Genomic DNA, 18,536 nt, shown 5'->3' on the forward strand with positions numbered 1-18,536 from the left:
TTTAGGTGCGGATCATTTTTTAGGATGTGCCAATGTTTGGAGAGAATGTTCCTAATCATTTTGTTGCCTCTATTGTAGGTGGTGATGAAGTTGATATTGGAGTTGCTAGGGCCAGACTTGGGTTTCAATATGGGGGGATTTAAGCAGGAATTTTGTGTGAGTTCAGAGGCTTTTGATTTTGCGCCTTTTATAAGATTTATTGGAAAATATTTGTCTTTGAATCTTTTTTCTAAGATTGCGCATTCTTTGTTGAAGTCCTTATCTGTGCTGCAGTTCTTCCTAATTCTCCTGAATTGGCCAAAAGGGATGTTCTTAAGCCAGGGGCGGTGGTGGGCGCTTCTGAAATCGATATAACTATTAACGTCTACTAATTTAAAGTGTGTACTTGTCGTGAATTTGTTGTTATCGTTATCGTAATTGATGGTGAGATCCAGAAAATCTATGGCGGTGGGGGAAAAAGTGTGTGTAAATGATAGGTCGTAATTGTTGTTGTTTAGGGTTCCAATGAAGCGAGCAGCTTCCTCTTCAGTGCCTTTCCATACTATAAACAGGTCGTCGATGTACCGTTTGTATAGCAATATGTTGTTTTTATAAGGATGTTCACCGTGGATGTGTATTTTTTCGAAGGATCCCATATAGAGATTGGCGTAGGAGGGTGCAAAACGGGTGCCCATAGCACATCCTTTGATCTGGTGGTAGAAGCTGTTATTGAAGCTGAAGATGTTATGTTTGAGGATGAAATCGATGCAGTTGGTTAGAAAACCTGGCTTAAGAACATCCCTTTTGGCCAATTCAGGAGAATTAGGAAGAACTGCAGCACAGATAAGGACTTCAACAAAGAATGCGCAATCTTAGAAAAAAGATTCAAAGACAAATATTTTCCAATAAATCTTATAAAAGGCGCAAAATCAAAAGCCTCTGAACTCACACAAAATTCCTGCTTAAATCCCCCCATATTGAAACCCAAGTCTGGCCCTAGCAACTCCAATATCAACTTCATCACCACCTACAATAGAGGCAACAAAATGATTAGGAACATTCTCTCCAAACATTGGCACATCCTAAAAAATGATCCGCACCTAAAAGACACATTATCAGACAAACCTAACATCACATTCAGACGTTCCCTAACCCTCAAAAATATACTTGCTCCCAGCAGAACAAAGAAACATCTGACAACACATACAAACTTTCTTTCTAACCTCAAAGGCTCCTTCAAATGTGGACACTCACGCTGCCTTTGTTGTAACACCATAAGCCACAAAAAATACAACTACACTTCCACTGTCACCAACGAGACATTCACAATTCAAACACTCCTTAACTGCGGCAGCTCATATGTCATTTACCTTTTAGAATGCCCGTGCCAACTACAGTACATTGGTAGAACCACCCAATGCCTAAGAACCCGAGTCAATAATCACCGTTTCAATATTAACACTGGGTATCTCAAACACAGTGTATCCCGTCATTTCTCTCAGACACACGAATGCCAATCCAATAAAATTACAATAACACCCATTGAATACATTCACCCCGACGTCCCAAACAGATTTAACAAATTAAAACAAAGAGAAAACTTCTTGATTTTTAAAATGAACACACTATATCCATTTGGTCTAAACGACATCACAGAGTCATCTCTAGACTAACTATCAAATATCCCTAGACAAACATCGGAAAACCTATAGATCCCACCAGCCCCTCTCCAAAAATACAGTACAGTGGAACAGCCAAAATATGTAACCACGGGACCCGGTTGACACATTTGTTGCCGTATTTCCCATCAACAACCACCCCCCCCCCACCCCCCCCTTTATGCATCTGCGGTTTCATGTCCGAACCCTAATGCACCTACTATCCCTGTTAGGGCTCCTTCCCCTCGCAGTAACTCTAAGAGTTAATACAAATGTTATGCACTCTCCATCTAAGGCAATAAACTAACCTTTTAATTAGGCATTGCCCCAGCAACATTCATCGATGCCACCTTCACCCCCCCCTAAACCCCCCCTAACACTCCATTTGCTCTAAGAGACGTAAACTAATTAAAATAAAAAATAGTGATAAAAACAAACATAGAAACAAACTACCGTAAGTAACTCTGCGTCAATGAAAACATTAAATTTTAATTCTAGTTCCATTACTCACATTCAATATCAATATCTACCTATTCCTTCTCGGCAACACATTCTTCTTTCCTCTCCCTCTGTTCTTGTTGCATATACCGGCGTCCTCTGGCGTTTTGCGGTTCACCGTGCGTTCCATCTTGTTTTGGACCACGTCGGCCACCGTAGCGTAGGTGGTCTCCTTGACAACCGGTAACAATTCCAATCTGCACACGTAACTTCTCATATCTCAGTCACACAAATGTCCCACGATTGAAATAAATAAACCACTAAAAATAAATCATACACTACTTGTTCACCATTTGTTCCCTTCTGATATCATCAGTTAACCATGCAATAACAAAACATTGCCGTCCCTCACACACAATGTTTTTATCCAATCCCCCGACATTTTACACATTTTTTATTTATGAACAAAATAAGAGTTCCCTACAGTGACAACTCGCCTTTTACCTTTCCTATGGTTTTTATTGTGTTTTATTGTGTAAATACTATGAAATGTCATTGCAATGGATTGCACCGCTTGAACTCTGACCTGTTTGAGTTTTTGGCGGTTTTTTTGCCCAGTCTGAACTGGCTCCAATCAGATGACCTCTTCTGTGTGTATATATACATGTCTCTTTTTTTCTGTGTTCACCATGCCTGACGAAAACGCCAGTTCGGCGTTGAAACGCGTTGCATAGCAATAAATACTTTTACGTTCACCCGACTTCTGGATTTATCCTGTCCTCACCACACAGCAGCGCCAATATAGATCTATATTTTCTCTCCGTGCTTTCATCATACCCAAGCGGTCACCTCGGTAACCGGCCCGGATCTGGCAGCAGCTATCTCGTGGACTCCTTCATTCAACTTTCATAACCTCACGGTGAGCATATATTATCTTTGCTTCTCACCTCCACCTTCTTTGATCCACACCAAGTGGCGCCGTGGTTTCTTGCCCTTTTCTCTACTTCAGATCGGACCTTATCCGCTTTGCAAAGCCGATACTCCGATACCAGGAGCATCCTACCACCAATCCCCGGTGGTCCCCACCGGTGTTCCTTTGGTTGGAAAGTCGACTCCTGCACTGGCAGCCGCTACTTTGGATCTACCACATCTCAACCAACTCCTTGTAACACCATACAAGCATCTGGAATCTACAATCACGATGCTGGATTTTACCAACGAAAGGAACTTACTCCGCGAACGGCTCATCCTTGAAACCATTGGGATTGACACCCTGCCAGGACACTCTCACAAAGTGAGTAACAACTCATCACTTGAAGAAACTCAAAGGATGACTGACTTATACCTATCTTTGGAAGACCTCTTAAAAAAGGAGGCCCTGCAGAACATCGATTGTCAATTTCTATCATTGTATATTTCTGGTAACATCACCCCTAGAGGTCTAAGGTTACTAATCACTAACCCATACCCCACAGACCTCTCTTTCAGCACTGACTGGAAGACTTTTATAGATAAATGCCATCTAGGTTTCCTAGAAAGATTGCACACTAAGCGCACAATGCTCAGTAATGCCCTCCTTTCTGATATCCTCATGATCAAGGAGCAATTATTACAATTCAGTGATCACTGTGATTTCTCTAAATTAGAGGAATCCACCAGCAGGAGACTCATCACTTATGAAAGAGATCTCATTTCAAAAAAAGTGAAAAAATTAAAAAGAGATCAGGCAGATTATGCCCTCAATCCTGCAGGTGACTGGAAATCCAGCACCATACCTATCCCTCACAAAGATACCATTGTATCTGACCATACCCATACCCAAAATAGGAACTATTTGGGCAAATCCAATCCTGCAACCCCACAGAATAGAGTCATGACCTATAGCAGGTCCTTCAGGAACAACTCCAAATCCAGACCCACCAACCAAACAAACGAGACAGCACCACAAAGAAAACAAGGAAATCTTTCAGAGACTCCCCAAGTCCCCAAGTCCGGTTGTCACCACACAGCTCCGATTCCCACCCTGAACCCCACGCCTTCACCCTCTCACCCCTCCTCACATAGACTTTCCAGCCCTAAGGTACCAATGAATGCCTTCAAATCTTCCGACCTAGCTATACATTTATCTAGGCTACCCTCCACTTCTGAACCGATGGAAGTTCCCCCACCCTCCACCATCCCTTCCCCCCTTTCCTTGACCAATGACTCCATAGACGACATAGATGAGGACGACGGCAACAATCTCTCATCCCTACTCCAATTATCAGTACATAACACTCCCTATTTTACCAATCCAACTTCACCTGAGGACCACTTCCGCAGTCCACCAGAGGACCATAACACAACCCAGGGGTTCACAAACCCCAACTTAGACCTGGCCACATCTGTTCTTGATTTCACATACGCAACAACGTCTTTTTTAGGACTCCCCTCCCAGCTAGTCAGACCGCCACTAACTCCCACTGTAGTGAGCAAAGACATTCTGATTCCCTACATCACAAGTCCAAAAGCCCAAACCATCACCCACTTCTTCCCAAGAATACAAAAAATTTCGACCAAAAGAAAATTAGACATAGACCTAGAGGACGGAGAGGAGGCAGAAAACAGACCAAATCAACATCCATCACTCAACAAAAAGAGGAATCTGGTCCAACAATAAAACTGTTCAACTTATCACTACACATCCTAAACAGTTCTGAACACAGCCTTTTAAATAGGGGCCTTTCTTTCTGCCCCACGGCACCAATTGACAGCTTTGAACTCTTTATGGACCTCAACAGGTTCATAAGAAAACTCACACTCACCAGACACTTCGCTATGACCAAATACACCACCAAACCAGGCCCAACCATTGAATTACCTGTAGATTCTCCCACACCCTTAGCCATCCCAGTGGAAGTCCACCCCAAATCCAATTTTTACCCGACCCACCACCAGGGCCCAATGATTGAAACATTCTCGTCCCTGGTTAGCAACGAGTTTAGAACACTAGAACTTCCATCTCATTATATCGACAACTTAACTAACCACGAAAGAAGAGCTATGAAAAATCTCCAAAAGAATCAAGAAATCATAATTCGCCCAGCTGACAAAGGGGGGGGCATAGTTATCCAGGACCGACACAAGTACTTTGAAGAGACCATTAGGATCCTAAGCGACATCACGTTCTACAGAAAACTCACCACCAACCCATTATCCCTTTATACACAAGAATATAAAGACCTAATTGAGTCAGCTGCCAAATCAGGACTGATAAATAAAAAAGAGAAACGTTTTCTAACTGTCCCATTCCCGAACATGCCCTTCATTTACCACCTTCCAAAAATCCACAAATCACTAATCGATCCGCCCGGACGCCCCATCATCTCGGGAATAGACTCCCTCACAAGCAACCTTTCACACTTCATTGACCTTCATCTCCAACCACTTGTCCTAACCTTACCATCCTACCTCAGAGATTCCACACAACTAATTAGAGATTTAAATGACCTAAATTTTGACCGTTCAACATCCCCAATCAGCTTTTTAACAGCAGACGTAACCACATTGTATAGTAACATTCCCCATAATAAAGGCATAGAAGTAGCCCATTCTTTCCTCTCATCCACCAACACAATCCCCGAATCCCAGTTAGATTTTCTAACCAACTGCATCGATTTCATCCTCAAACATAACATCTTCAGCTTCAATAACAGCTTTTACCACCAGATCAAAGGATGTGCTATGGGCACCCGTTTTGCACCCTCCTACGCCAATCTCTATATGGGATCCTTCGAAAAAATACACATCCACGGTGAACATCCTTATAAAAACAACATATTGCTATACAAACGGTACATCGACGACCTGTTTATAGTATGGAAAGGCACTGAAGAGGAAGCTGCTCGCTTCATTGGAACCCTAAACAACAACAATTACGACCTATCATTTACACACACTTTTTCCCCCACCGCCATAGATTTTCTGGATCTCACCATCAATTACGATAACGATAACAACAAATTCACGACAAGTACACACTTTAAATTAGTAGACGTTAATAGTTATATCGATTTCAGAAGCGCCCACCACCGCCCCTGGCTTAAGAACATCCCTTTTGGCCAATTCAGGAGAATTAGGAAGAACTGCAGCACAGATAAGGACTTCAACAAAGAATGCGCAATCTTAGAAAAAAGATTCAAAGACAAATATTTTCCAATAAATCTTATAAAAGGCGCAAAATCAAAAGCCTCTGAACTCACACAAAATTCCTGCTTAAATCCCCCCATATTGAAACCCAAGTCTGGCCCTAGCAACTCCAATATCAACTTCATCACCACCTACAATAGAGGCAACAAAATGATTAGGAACATTCTCTCCAAACATTGGCACATCCTAAAAAATGATCCGCACCTAAAAGACACATTATCAGACAAACCTAACATCACATTCAGACGTTCCCTAACCCTCAAAAATATACTTGCTCCCAGCAGAACAAAGAAACATCTGACAACACATACAAACTTTCTTTCTAACCTCAAAGGCTCCTTCAAATGTGGACACTCACGCTGCCTTTGTTGTAACACCATAAGCCACAAAAAATACAACTACACTTCCACTGTCACCAACGAGACATTCACAATTCAAACACTCCTTAACTGCGGCAGCTCATATGTCATTTACCTTTTAGAATGCCCGTGCCAACTACAGTACATTGGTAGAACCACCCAATGCCTAAGAACCCGAGTCAATAATCACCGTTTCAATATTAACACTGGGTATCTCAAACACAGTGTATCCCGTCATTTCTCTCAGACACACGAATGCCAATCCAATAAAATTACAATAACACCCATTGAATACATTCACCCCGACGTCCCAAACAGATTTAACAAATTAAAACAAAGAGAAAACTTCTGGATTTTTAAAATGAACACACTATATCCATTTGGTCTAAACGACATCACAGAGTCATCTCTAGACTAACTATCAAATATCCCTAGACAAACATCGGAAAACCTATAGATCCCACCAGCCCCTCTCCAAAAATACAGTACAGTGGAACAGCCAAAATATGTAACCACGGGACCCGGTTGACACATTTGTTGCCGTATTTCCCATCAACAACCACCCCCCCCCCACCCCCCCCTTTATGCATCTGCGGTTTCATGTCCGAACCCTAATGCACCTACTATCCCTGTTAGGGCTCCTTCCCCTCGCAGTAACTCTAAGAGTTAATACAAATGTTATGCACTCTCCATCTAAGGCAATAAACTAACCTTTTAATTAGGCATTGCCCCAGCAACATTCATCGATGCCACCTTCACCCCCCCTAAACCCCCCCTAACACTCCATTTGCTCTAAGAGACGTAAACTAATTAAAATAAAAAATAGTGATAAAAACAAACATAGAAACAAACTACCGTAAGTAACTCTGCGTCAATGAAAACATTAAATTTTAATTCTAGTTCCATTACTCACATTCAATATCAATATCTACCTATTCCTTCTCGGCAACACATTCTTCTTTCCTCTCCCTCTGTTCTTGTTGCATATACCGGCGTCCTCTGGCGTTTTGCGGTTCACCGTGCGTTCCATCTTGTTTTGGACCACGTCGGCCACCGTAGCGTAGGTGGTCTCCTTGACAACCGGTAACAATTCCAATCTGCACACGTAACTTCTCATATCTCAGTCACACAAATGTCCCACGATTGAAATAAATAAACCACTAAAAATAAATCATACACTACTTGTTCACCATTTGTTCCCTTCTGATATCATCAGTTAACCATGCAATAACAAAACATTGCCGTCCCTCACACACAATGTTTTTATCCAATCCCCCGACATTTTACACATTTTTTATTTATGAACAAAATAAGAGTTCCCTACAGTGACAACTCGCCTTTTACCTTTCCTATGGTTTTTATTGTGTTTTATTGTGTAAATACTATGAAATGTCATTGCAATGGATTGCACCGCTTGAACTCTGACCTGTTTGAGTTTTTGGCGGTTTTTTTGCCCAGTCTGAACTGGCTCCAATCAGATGACCTCTTCTGTGTGTATATATACATGTCTCTTTTTTTCTGTGTTCACCATGCCTGACGAAAACGCCAGTTCGGCGTTGAAACGCGTTGCATAGCAATAAATACTTTTACGTTCACCCGACTTCTGGATTTATCCTGTCCTCACCACACAGCAGCGCCAATATAGATCTATATTTTCTCTCCGTGCTTTCATCATACCCAAGCGGTCACCTCGGTAACCGGCCCGGATCTGGCAGCAGCTATCTCGTGGACTCCTTCATTCAACTTTCATAACCTCACGGTGAGCATATATTATCTTTGCTTCTCACCTCCACCTTCTTTGATCCACACCAAGTGGCGCCGTGGTTTCTTGCCCTTTTCTGTACCTCAAGTTTGCAAGGCTGCTACCGGGGCTTCGTTACACACCTTCTTAAGGTTCTACCAGATCCACTGTTTGGCTTCCACTCATGCCAGTATGGGTCGCATGGTGCTGCACCTTTTTAATTATTTTTTTTCCACCCTCTGGGACTTATTTAGGAAGTCCCATGGTTCGGTGTGCCCAATGATATTTACGAAAAAAATTAGATTTTTGTACTCACCGTAAAATCCCTTTTTAATTAAATTCATTGGGGGACATGGATCCCACCCTCTTTTTTGTGTTCTAGGCATGACACCTTTTGGTTTTGGTGGTTTGTTGGGTTTTTTTCTCCAGGGATCGTGGACATGTTTAGTTTTTAGTCTTCTACTTCTTTCATACAAATTAATTAAGTCAGTGTCTGTTAGAAGGGTATGGCCTACTTATTGTCATCCTCCATGTGGCAAGGGCCTATACCCAATGAGTTCAGAGAGAAAGGGGAAACAAAATATTTACATGCAGAACAGTTTTCTGTAGAAACAGTTTTAGGCATATTTTCAAAAACTATGTCTTGAAATAATAAGTGTATCCACAATGTGTAATTTTTTTGCTTCCATTTTCATTGTGGGGTACAAATTTTTACCACACACTCCCAAATGTGCAAACCTAGCCTAAATCCCCAAGGTACGGAAAGTAATTTAGCAGTATGAATTACACAGTAATTGAAAAAACGAAGTTCTGAAACACAATCTAAAATCCAAAATGTCTCAAATATCCCAAATGCTCAAAAATCTCAACAGTTGGCAGTGGTTTTTGTGATTTTAATATTTTCTGGTTGTTACTTTGGGCAGCTGTTTCAGGGGATTAACAATACATATGGTCCCAGTGAGTAGACTTAAATCGACTTAAATTTTTACACAGGGAGTTAGAAAAATGTGAGTAGTGATTTACAGCTGAGATTCCGTATAATCACTTCTGGAAAAATATGAATGGTTTTGAAGAAATGTGGAAAAAAATCTAAGAGACCAATTATTGCAAAAGCAGCCATACAGTGCTCAGATCCGCTTACACTCCTCCCCGCCCGGACTAGAAACGTTGAATACTGCAGACCACCAAAAAAACACTGTGACCCTGAATTTCCATAGAGATAGACATATACTGTAAATGTATTTTACATGGAAATTACACCGTAAATGATACAATATTCTTAGCAAAAAGGTGTAGGTTACGTTTAAGGCTGACATGTACTGTTTGCTTGTTTTTTGGTCAATAAGGAAAATGTTTTTGCTTTAAAAAGTTTAAATACATAGAAAGCGGATGACATTGTAGATCTCCTATGTTATTTCCCACAGTACCGACTGTCAGACTTGCCATCCTTCAAGTATTACACTGCCTGTTGCTTCTTCATCTTTATCTGTAACTTTATAGTCCAGATGTTGGTGTCTCCCAAGTAAGTGATCATTGAATAGTTGGCATTTTATAATGGGCTACAGCATATTCTATACAAAAACTGTGAAGACATATTTGACTATTGCAAGAAGAAAACTGCTCAGCCTTATGTATGGAGAAAACAATGGACTGCACTCCTGGATGGAATTTCCAGGTGCTATAAGGGTTCGGGTTGGATACCCCACAAACTGTATAGAAAAAAACAACACAAGCACTCAGGTATAAAGATGAATATAGTGGTCAATGTAGAATTTTCCAAATGTTTTTATTTCCAAGGTATAAATGATTCATTTGTAACAGGCGATTCTTTTTTTGACGTTTCGGCCTATCCCAGGCCTTTGTCACAATTGCTTAATTCAATGGAAGGGGTTCAAGTCTGCCTATATGGCGACTCCCAGATGCTCTGGAATGAGTCATTCCATATACCTTGGAAACAAAGGAAATAAAAACATTTGGGTTGTTTTTTCTATACATCCTTATGTATTGTCTTTGGCAAGAAATTACCTTTTTAACAATAATAATAATACTGTAAATTTATACATGTATATTAGAAAACAAATGCAAAGATGCAACAGTACTCTGTGGGCACTAAGGTATGCTGTAAGCAGATGCTGATTTTTATTATTTTATTTTAAAATGCATTACTGCTATATTTGCTATACTTTAAATGTAAGGTTCTTCGTTCACAATTTGATCAAATATTTTGAGCCCACCTGCCACCACAAGGCACATTTAGATAGGTCCCTATTCAAACGATTATACCTGTACAACAGGAGACTTAGGCCCTGTTCACACAGTGTTTTGACGCGTAAACCGCGTCGAAAAATGGCCGAAAATGCCTCCCATTGATTTAAATGGGAGGCGGACGCGGATTTTTTAACCGCGAGCAGTAAAATACGCTCGCAGTAAAAAGAAGCGACATGCCCTATCTTTAGGGCGTTTATGCCTCTGACCTCCCATTGACATCAATGGGAGGCAGAGGAAGCGTATTTTGCTGCGTTTTTGCCCGTGGCACTCAATGGGCGCAAGCTAAAAACGCGGCAAATGGCGTGCAGGCAGATGAAAATCTGCCTCAAAATTCCAAACGGAATTTTGAAGCAGAATTTTCTGTTTGCAAAAAACTCTGTGTGAACTAGGTAGGAACCAGCTTTATCACCCCCCCCCCCCCCCCCCCCCCCCCCAAATGTGCCATGCAGAAATACAAAGTTAGTCAGCTCATGAACGGGCAGGTACAGTTGTGCTGTGACTGCAATGCAAAAGTTAGAAAACCAGAGATTTAGCAGTACTCTTAAGGGTAAGTGCACACAGAGGTTTTTATCAGGCAGAAAAAATCTGTCTCAAAATTCCTTCAGGGTTTTTGAGGCTGATTTTAAAAATGGCATAGTTTTTTCTCTGCTTTTTTTTTTTAGGCGTTTTCTAATGTAGCGAAAGCCGAGGGGGGTTTTGATAAAAAAAAATCACTCCAAAAAATGCTTCAAATGAGCGCTGTGGGTTTTTTCTTCCTCCCTTTGATTTCAATAGAGGTTCAGAGGCGGAAACTGCTCCAAGATAGGGAATGACACTTTTTTTCTTTTCCGCGGGCAGTCATAAAGTGCCCGGGAGAAAACACACCTTTCCCTTCCATTGAAATCAATGGATGGAGATTTGGGGCGTTTTTTTGGTGCTGATTGCAACTTGGTTTCTGCACCAAAATCAGCGTAAAAAAAACTGTGTGACCTGGGCCGAAGATATATTCAAACACAGCATTATGGGATTTGCCCCTATATTTCCAATACTTAGAAATGTGAGGTGCTTAGCACATATTTTGATCAAATTGTTTAAGTTTACCTATCACCACAAGACAACCTCATTCAGATGATTCCCTAGACTAAGGTTATTAAAACCGCTCCTTTCCACTTATATAGACCCAGTTTACACTATGCCGTTTTATGAGTTTTTGAAAACTATTTTTAGACCGTGACCTTTATTAAACCTGCAATGCCCTAATCTGTATTCTCTCTCTGTCTAGGAATAAAGCCCTCGGCATCTCATATGGCATTTCATTCTTCTTCTTTCTACTTTTCCTCTTTGCCTGCTTTGCTGGACATCTCTCTGTAAGTGGCTTCTAGGTTTTTTTTTTTTTTTACTTTATTTTCAGTACATTATTTAGTTTTTCAGATATGTAATTCATGTTTGATTCTTCTATTGTGTTGTGATGGCAGCTATTCTTTGTAATTGACACAACAATCAGGCCTCAAGACATACACTGTGTCCAGAGGCGTAGCTAGGTTCTCCAGCACCCGGGGCAAAGATTCAGTTTGGCGCCCCCCCCCCCACCTCTTTCCCGACATCTCCTTCCCCCTCGCCGTGTTTGTTTTCTCTACCAATCGACGTGTCATTTCTTTTTATGTAACGCGAGCATAAAATTATTTGTACATTTCACAAGCAATATGGTTCTATACACAACACCAGAACCAAGCTCACTACATATATACAGCCCCAGAACAAATACAGCTCAATTTAGTGCAACCCCTGCTGTATAGGTGTGTACGGCGTAAAACTACAGCTCCCAGCATGGCCTGAACAACGGTAAGGATATGCTGGGAGATGCCGTTTCACAAAAAATAAATCCTATCATAATCATCTCGCTGCAGCTCATACAGTGACTACAAGTGCTGATTAGAGGCAGAATAAACATTTACATTAAGTGACTCACCGGTGACATCTCAGATTCTAGTTCTTTTTCTCCATCCGGTCCAGACCTCTATGATGACTTCTCCCGGTCACATCCCATTTCTGCAGTTTGCAGCTCACATGTCTTCAGCTTCTCACTTTACCAACATTTCTGCACCTATAAATAAATATAAAGTTATCATTATACCACACACACTACGCCCCTAAATATAATAGCGCCATACACTGCACCTCTAATTATAATAGCACCATACACCGTGTCACACACACACACACACACACACACACTGTGCCCCCTGTAGATAGTGCCCCCATATAGACCACCCCTGTATATAGTGTCCCACAAATAACTCCCCCTATAGTGCTCTACAGATAGCCCACCCCTGTATATAGCCCCCTGTAGATATAGCCCACCCCTGTATATAGCCCCCTGTAGATATAGCCCACCCCTGTATATAGCCCCCTGTAGATATAGCCCACCCCTGTATATAGCCACCTGTAGATATAGCCCACCGCTGTATATAGCCCCCTGTAGATATAGCCCACCCCTGTATATAGAGCTCCACATATAGTCCACCCCTGTATATAGTGTTTCACAGATAGCCCACCCCTGTATATAGCCCCCCTTGTACATATAGTCCACCCCTGTATATAGTGCTCCACTAGATAGTCCACCCCTGTATATAGTGCTCCACAGGGCTATCTGTGGAGCACTATATACAGGGGTGGACCATATGTACAAGGGGGCTATATACAGGGGTGGTCTTTCTGTGGAGCACTATAGGGGGAGCTATTTGTGGGATACTATATACAGGGGTGGGCTATATCTACAGGGGGACTATATACAGGGGTGGGCTATATCTACAGGGCTGGGCTATACACAGGGCTGGGCTATATCTACAGGGGTGGGCTATACACAGGGGGGCTATATACAGGGGTGGGCTATATCTACAGGGGTGGGCTATATACAGTGGGAATATCTACAGGGGGCTATATCTACAGGGCTGGGCTATATACAGGGCGACTAGATCTACAGGGGGGGCTATATACTGGGGTGGGCTATCTATGGAGCACCATATACAGGGGTGGGCTATATCTACAGGGGGCTATATACTATATAGCCCACCCCTGTATATGGTGCTCTATAGACAGCCCACTCCAGTATATAGCCCCCCTGTAGATATAGTCCCCCTGTATATAGCCCCCCTGTAGATATAGTCCCCCTGTATATAGCCCTGCAGATATAGTCCCCCTATAGATATAGTCCCCCTGTATATAGCCCCGTAGATAAAGTCCCACGTGTAGACAAAGTCCCCCGTCCCCCCCCGCAGATACAGCCACACTTCTATTGCAATTAAAAAAATAAAACAAATAAAAAAAATTTCAAACTCACCTTATTCCCGCTCCCACGCCGTCCGGCAGCCATGGAGACCTGCTCTCTTCTGCGCAGGTCTCTAGGGGGTTGAACGCAGCGTCTATGAAAGGCGCTGATTGGCTGGGCAGGATGACTTTCCCTGCCAGTCAGTCAGCGCCTTTCATCGACGGAAGCGTCACTGGTACAAAAGGTACCAGTCGCTTCATTCGTGGAGAGGCGCTGAATGGCCGGGCACGGAACGTGCCCGGTCATTCATTTCTTCTAATTGTACCTGTGTCCTTGCGACACAGGTACAATTATAGTGCAGGAGGAGGTGGCGCTGGCGCCCCCCTCCGAACTGCGCCCGGGGCAGATGCCCCGCTTGCCCCCCCCTAGCTACGCCCCTGCTGTGTCTCGTGTATGCCTCATAGTGTAAATCTGTTAAAAGGAGCTCTCTGGACTCCACGTTTAGTGATTACTAAATGTAGTATTTCTTTTACTTGACTGTGGTGTGGTCTCGGAAAAGAAGTGGCTTTGTTCCTGGAATAATGAAAGATTAGAGGCTGATTGGTTGCTGTAAGCAACTAAGGTTGTTTTTCTCTTCGTCAGTTTATTACAGGAGGCTCACAGTTTCTTAATTTTAAGGTTCATTTTCTCAGGTCGCCTCCATTTTTTTATCATTACTTAAAAAGGCATTTTAAAAACTGAAGTATGTAGTTGTAGTCATAAAACAGAATTCCAGCTCAGATATGATCAAATATATTTAAATGGGTATTCCAGTTTCCGCAAATAAATGTTATTTTTGATGTAGTGAAAAGTTATAAAATTTTCCAATATACTATCGATAAGAATTCCCAATAGTTTTCAAGAGCTCTGCTTGCAACCATTTAACCAGAATCTTCATTGTTCACTTCCAGGGGATAAAAATCTGTCCATGGTCATGTGATGGTCACACAGGTGCTCCGCTCGTTAGAAGAAAGAACTCTGCAGTTACAGTATTTTTATTACAGTTCTTTCTTCTAACGAGCTGAGCATCTGTTTGACCATCACATGACCATGGACAGATTTTTTTTATCCACTGGAAGTAAACAATGAAGGTTCATATGGAATGACCGCAAGCATAGATCTTGAAAAACATGAGGAATTGATACAGAAAGTATATTGAAAAATTGTATAACTTTTCCTTATACAAATAACAACAATTATTTGCTTAAACCAGAATACCCCTTTAAGTCACCACCCATGTGTGTTGCTTACCTGCTATTTATTTTCAGCAGCGTTCATTTGAGTTCAGTTTTTAGTTATGCTTCATTAGGGCACAGCTATGATCTGTGACTGTAGCTTAGATCCAGTGGCAAATGAAGTTTGAGGTAGTCTGAAACACACCTCTTGTTTCATCAGCGGCTTAGCCTGCTGCACTCTCCCTCCACATGCCTTACCTTGCAGCTCTGCTTGATCAGATGATGTGTATAAGTACAAGCTCACAAGAAAGTCAATGCATGTGGAGAACCCTTACAGCAAAGGATAGAGTGATTCATCAACTACAAGTATCTAAGCCACCAGTGTAAACAGAAGGTAAACCAGTAACTGACACACATACTGAGCCAAATTAGCTTCAGTAAAAGGGGGAGTCTGCAGTTTTACTTTAATCTTCCATTGATTGTTTGGGAAGCAAATAGTGTATCCTTCTGGATATTAAGGCTTGCTGACATGAACATTAATAATCTCCATCACAGGGACTGTAAGCATTCAACTGTCTGAATCCAACAAGGTCAAATTCTATTCATTGCAAGCCCTAAATGCCTATGCCCACGAAAAGTTGCCAGTAAAAAATGAGTGCATCATTGTGTTTTATATGTAAGTGGCTTTGTTTAATCAGATCTGCTTTTATGTCTTTTACTTCAACAGAAATGCATCCTTAAAGGCCCGCAACTTCTCCACTGGGTTCCATCTCTCTCCTCCGCTCTCTCCAGCCGGCCCTGGTTAAGAGTTCCCTTTGGAATCCTAACAGTTCTCACTGTGTTGTTTATGGCAGTTTTTAACTTGGTAATTGATCACTTTTTTATTTGTGTATATATTTTAATAATCAGCCTTTATTTATTTTTTTATCCCAAAAATATATGCCCATTCTCTAGGATTAATTATATGTAAAACAACATCATTTGTGGTCGTCGCTTAAACACAACGTTGGTCTGCTGAATAGAAAAAAATAATTGACCAATTTTAATCATGAACAAAAAGTATAGCGAACATTGCTGGTATGTTTATGCATCACCTACTGTCCCCAATAACAAGCTGCATGTGGGCAAGTAACGGAATACCAGGCGTGGATGGACAGATTATAGGAGGGACCCTACTGGGACTTTAGCACTATCATATTTGTGTCCAACCAATATGTCCTCCAAGCACATGTCCTGCGCCCTGGTCTACAGGCTTTATCTAGTATTATTAACATTCCTTGTTTTTCATAAAGATGATCACTGATTAGAGCTTTTTCATTCAGTTCTTTTTACCAGAAGAAATGTGTCCTGAGATCTTCATGAATACATCAGTAACTCCAGCTACTGAAGCGCAAATGCTATACAGTCTGCCGGTTAGTAGATCTGTGCTTCCGTTTAAATGACTTTAGAAATATGCATCTGATTTTCATAAACTCATTGTATAGTTCTAACCATATCTTGCCCTGTATAACTTGTCACCTTGAATTCTACTTATAACTCTATTACTTGTTTGCATAGCAAAGTTTATCTTAAAAACAGAAAACGCAGCTTTATGCGTGTCCGTGTTTTCTGCTGGAAAAAAAGTCTGGCGCGCAATAGAGTGAAATGCAGAGGCCAATTTGTTTTGTAAGATAAAACTATGCAATGTTATGTAAATATGTGTACTTGATGAATCTTAATGAGGATGTAGTATTAAACCACCGCTATAGTAGGTGTAGATAAAGTGACTATAATTCTTTACAAATATGATGAATACATGAATAGTAATACTCGTATTTCCTTTTCCTAGTATTACATGTACTGCTGTATTCTGGGACTGCTCGCTTGCTCTGCATTCCTGCTCATGAACTTTGAAGTCAAGCTGATCCTGCTGAGCATTGCCCTGGTGATCTACAATGTAATCTTCTTACACACTCACAGCTGGCTATCTGACTGTTACATTGATTGGCTGTCTGTCAACCAGAACATTTCCAGGTACGCTTGAGTGGCTGGCCTTATGTTACAGCAGCTGCAGTCTATATCATTAGAACTATTGATCTAGTACGCAACTCCCAGTAGTGATCAATCAGAGAACACGCTGGAAGTTATAGTTTAGCCGTCATAATAAACAACTTACTGTTCACGCTTCAGTTTTTTTGTTTTTTTAAGTGAACTCTGTGTTCTTTACATTTATGTATTACATTAGTATGTGTTTTTTTGTTTTTTTTTACATTAGGCCAGGAGTCCTAAAGGAGCCAAAGATTATGGGCAGTGTTTCGTTATTCATTTTCTTCTTAACCCTCTTGGCACTGGCAAGACAGGTGAGTCCCTATCATTTGTAGCGGATTGGGATACCAAGGGGGAAAGTATTGAAAACACACTGTAAAATCCTTCTTTAAAGAGCTACAAAAAAAACGACTACTTTAAAACCGTGTAATTGTACTGTCCCAAATACATTGGCAAGCTGGTGTGCTTTACTGTGATAAATAAAGATGTTTTTAACAAATTGGAGTGCTGGCTTTTCTGTTTTGTTGGATGCTGCCTCGAGCATTCTTGTCAAGTTTGTGTACTAATGTGTTTGAGCATTTTATTGAATTATGGCAAATTCTATCCTGCTGACATAAAACAGTATATTCCACAAAGTAGGGAATAATATATAAATATATATATATATATATATATATATACACACACGTGAAGACTGATGAATCATTATTCAAAAATGGATGTTGCTTTAACATGCAAGTGTGCATATATATTTTTTAATTTAAGTTCATTACATCATTGAATAACATAGAACCTTTTCTCTTAACTTAGTAGTATTATATGGGTTAGATTTATTTTGTGTTCACATTTTTAAAAGCTATGATTTTTTTTAACTTTCTGCAGAACGAATTTTACTGTCGGCTTGACTTTCTTTGGAAAAGGAAGTTTAAGATGGAGCGTGAACGTATTGAGACCATGGAGAATCTTAATCGTGTTCTGCTTGAAAATGTCCTTCCAGCTGATGTAGCCCAGCAGTTTATTGGGCAGGATCTCAGGAATGAGGTAACTGTGCTTATTAGCAGCAAATTGTGTGTGTAATATATATGCATGTCTATGTGTGTGTGTGTGTATGTGTATATATATATATATATATATATATATATATATACAGTGCCCACCAAAAGTTCCGGAACACCATCATAACTTTTGAAACCCTCTCTGCGGTGTATGTGTGTGTGTGTGTGTGTGTTGGTGTTGTACGGCCAACCAAAGCAAGACCGAGGAAATGTATTGTGTATTAGTACAAACAACAATTACTGTATTAAATCAAATGTTCGAACTGATGTCCTTCAACAACTTGAGTCCTAAGCGAACGTAAAACTTGTCGATAACGTTATTTATAACATCTATTGTGATTGAATTCGAAATGTTCACTATTCT

The 18,536-nt window shown here is 41.0% G+C and overlaps 1 protein-coding gene across 2 annotated transcripts in view; it reads left to right on the plus strand.

Moving 5' to 3' along the window:
* The window catches only part of ADCY4 (adenylate cyclase 4), a 69,599-nt gene that overhangs the window by 42,803 nt on the left and 8,260 nt on the right, over positions 1–18,536 (plus strand). For both annotated transcript variants that reach the window (XM_075828966.1, XM_075828967.1), the window contains 7 exons: positions 9,788–9,885; positions 11,893–11,977; positions 15,820–15,957; positions 16,415–16,504; positions 16,921–17,105; positions 17,347–17,431; positions 18,000–18,158. In XM_075828966.1, the coding sequence (XP_075685081.1) occupies positions 9,788–9,885; positions 11,893–11,977; positions 15,820–15,957; positions 16,415–16,504; positions 16,921–17,105; positions 17,347–17,431; positions 18,000–18,158 (840 nt within the window). The remainder of the gene's footprint in view (positions 1–9,787; positions 9,886–11,892; positions 11,978–15,819; positions 15,958–16,414; positions 16,505–16,920; positions 17,106–17,346; positions 17,432–17,999; positions 18,159–18,536) is intronic.

Source organism: Rhinoderma darwinii, chromosome 1 (assembly GCF_050947455.1).
Source record: "Rhinoderma darwinii isolate aRhiDar2 chromosome 1, aRhiDar2.hap1, whole genome shotgun sequence".
Classification (NCBI taxonomy): domain Eukaryota; kingdom Metazoa; phylum Chordata; class Amphibia; order Anura; family Rhinodermatidae; genus Rhinoderma; species Rhinoderma darwinii.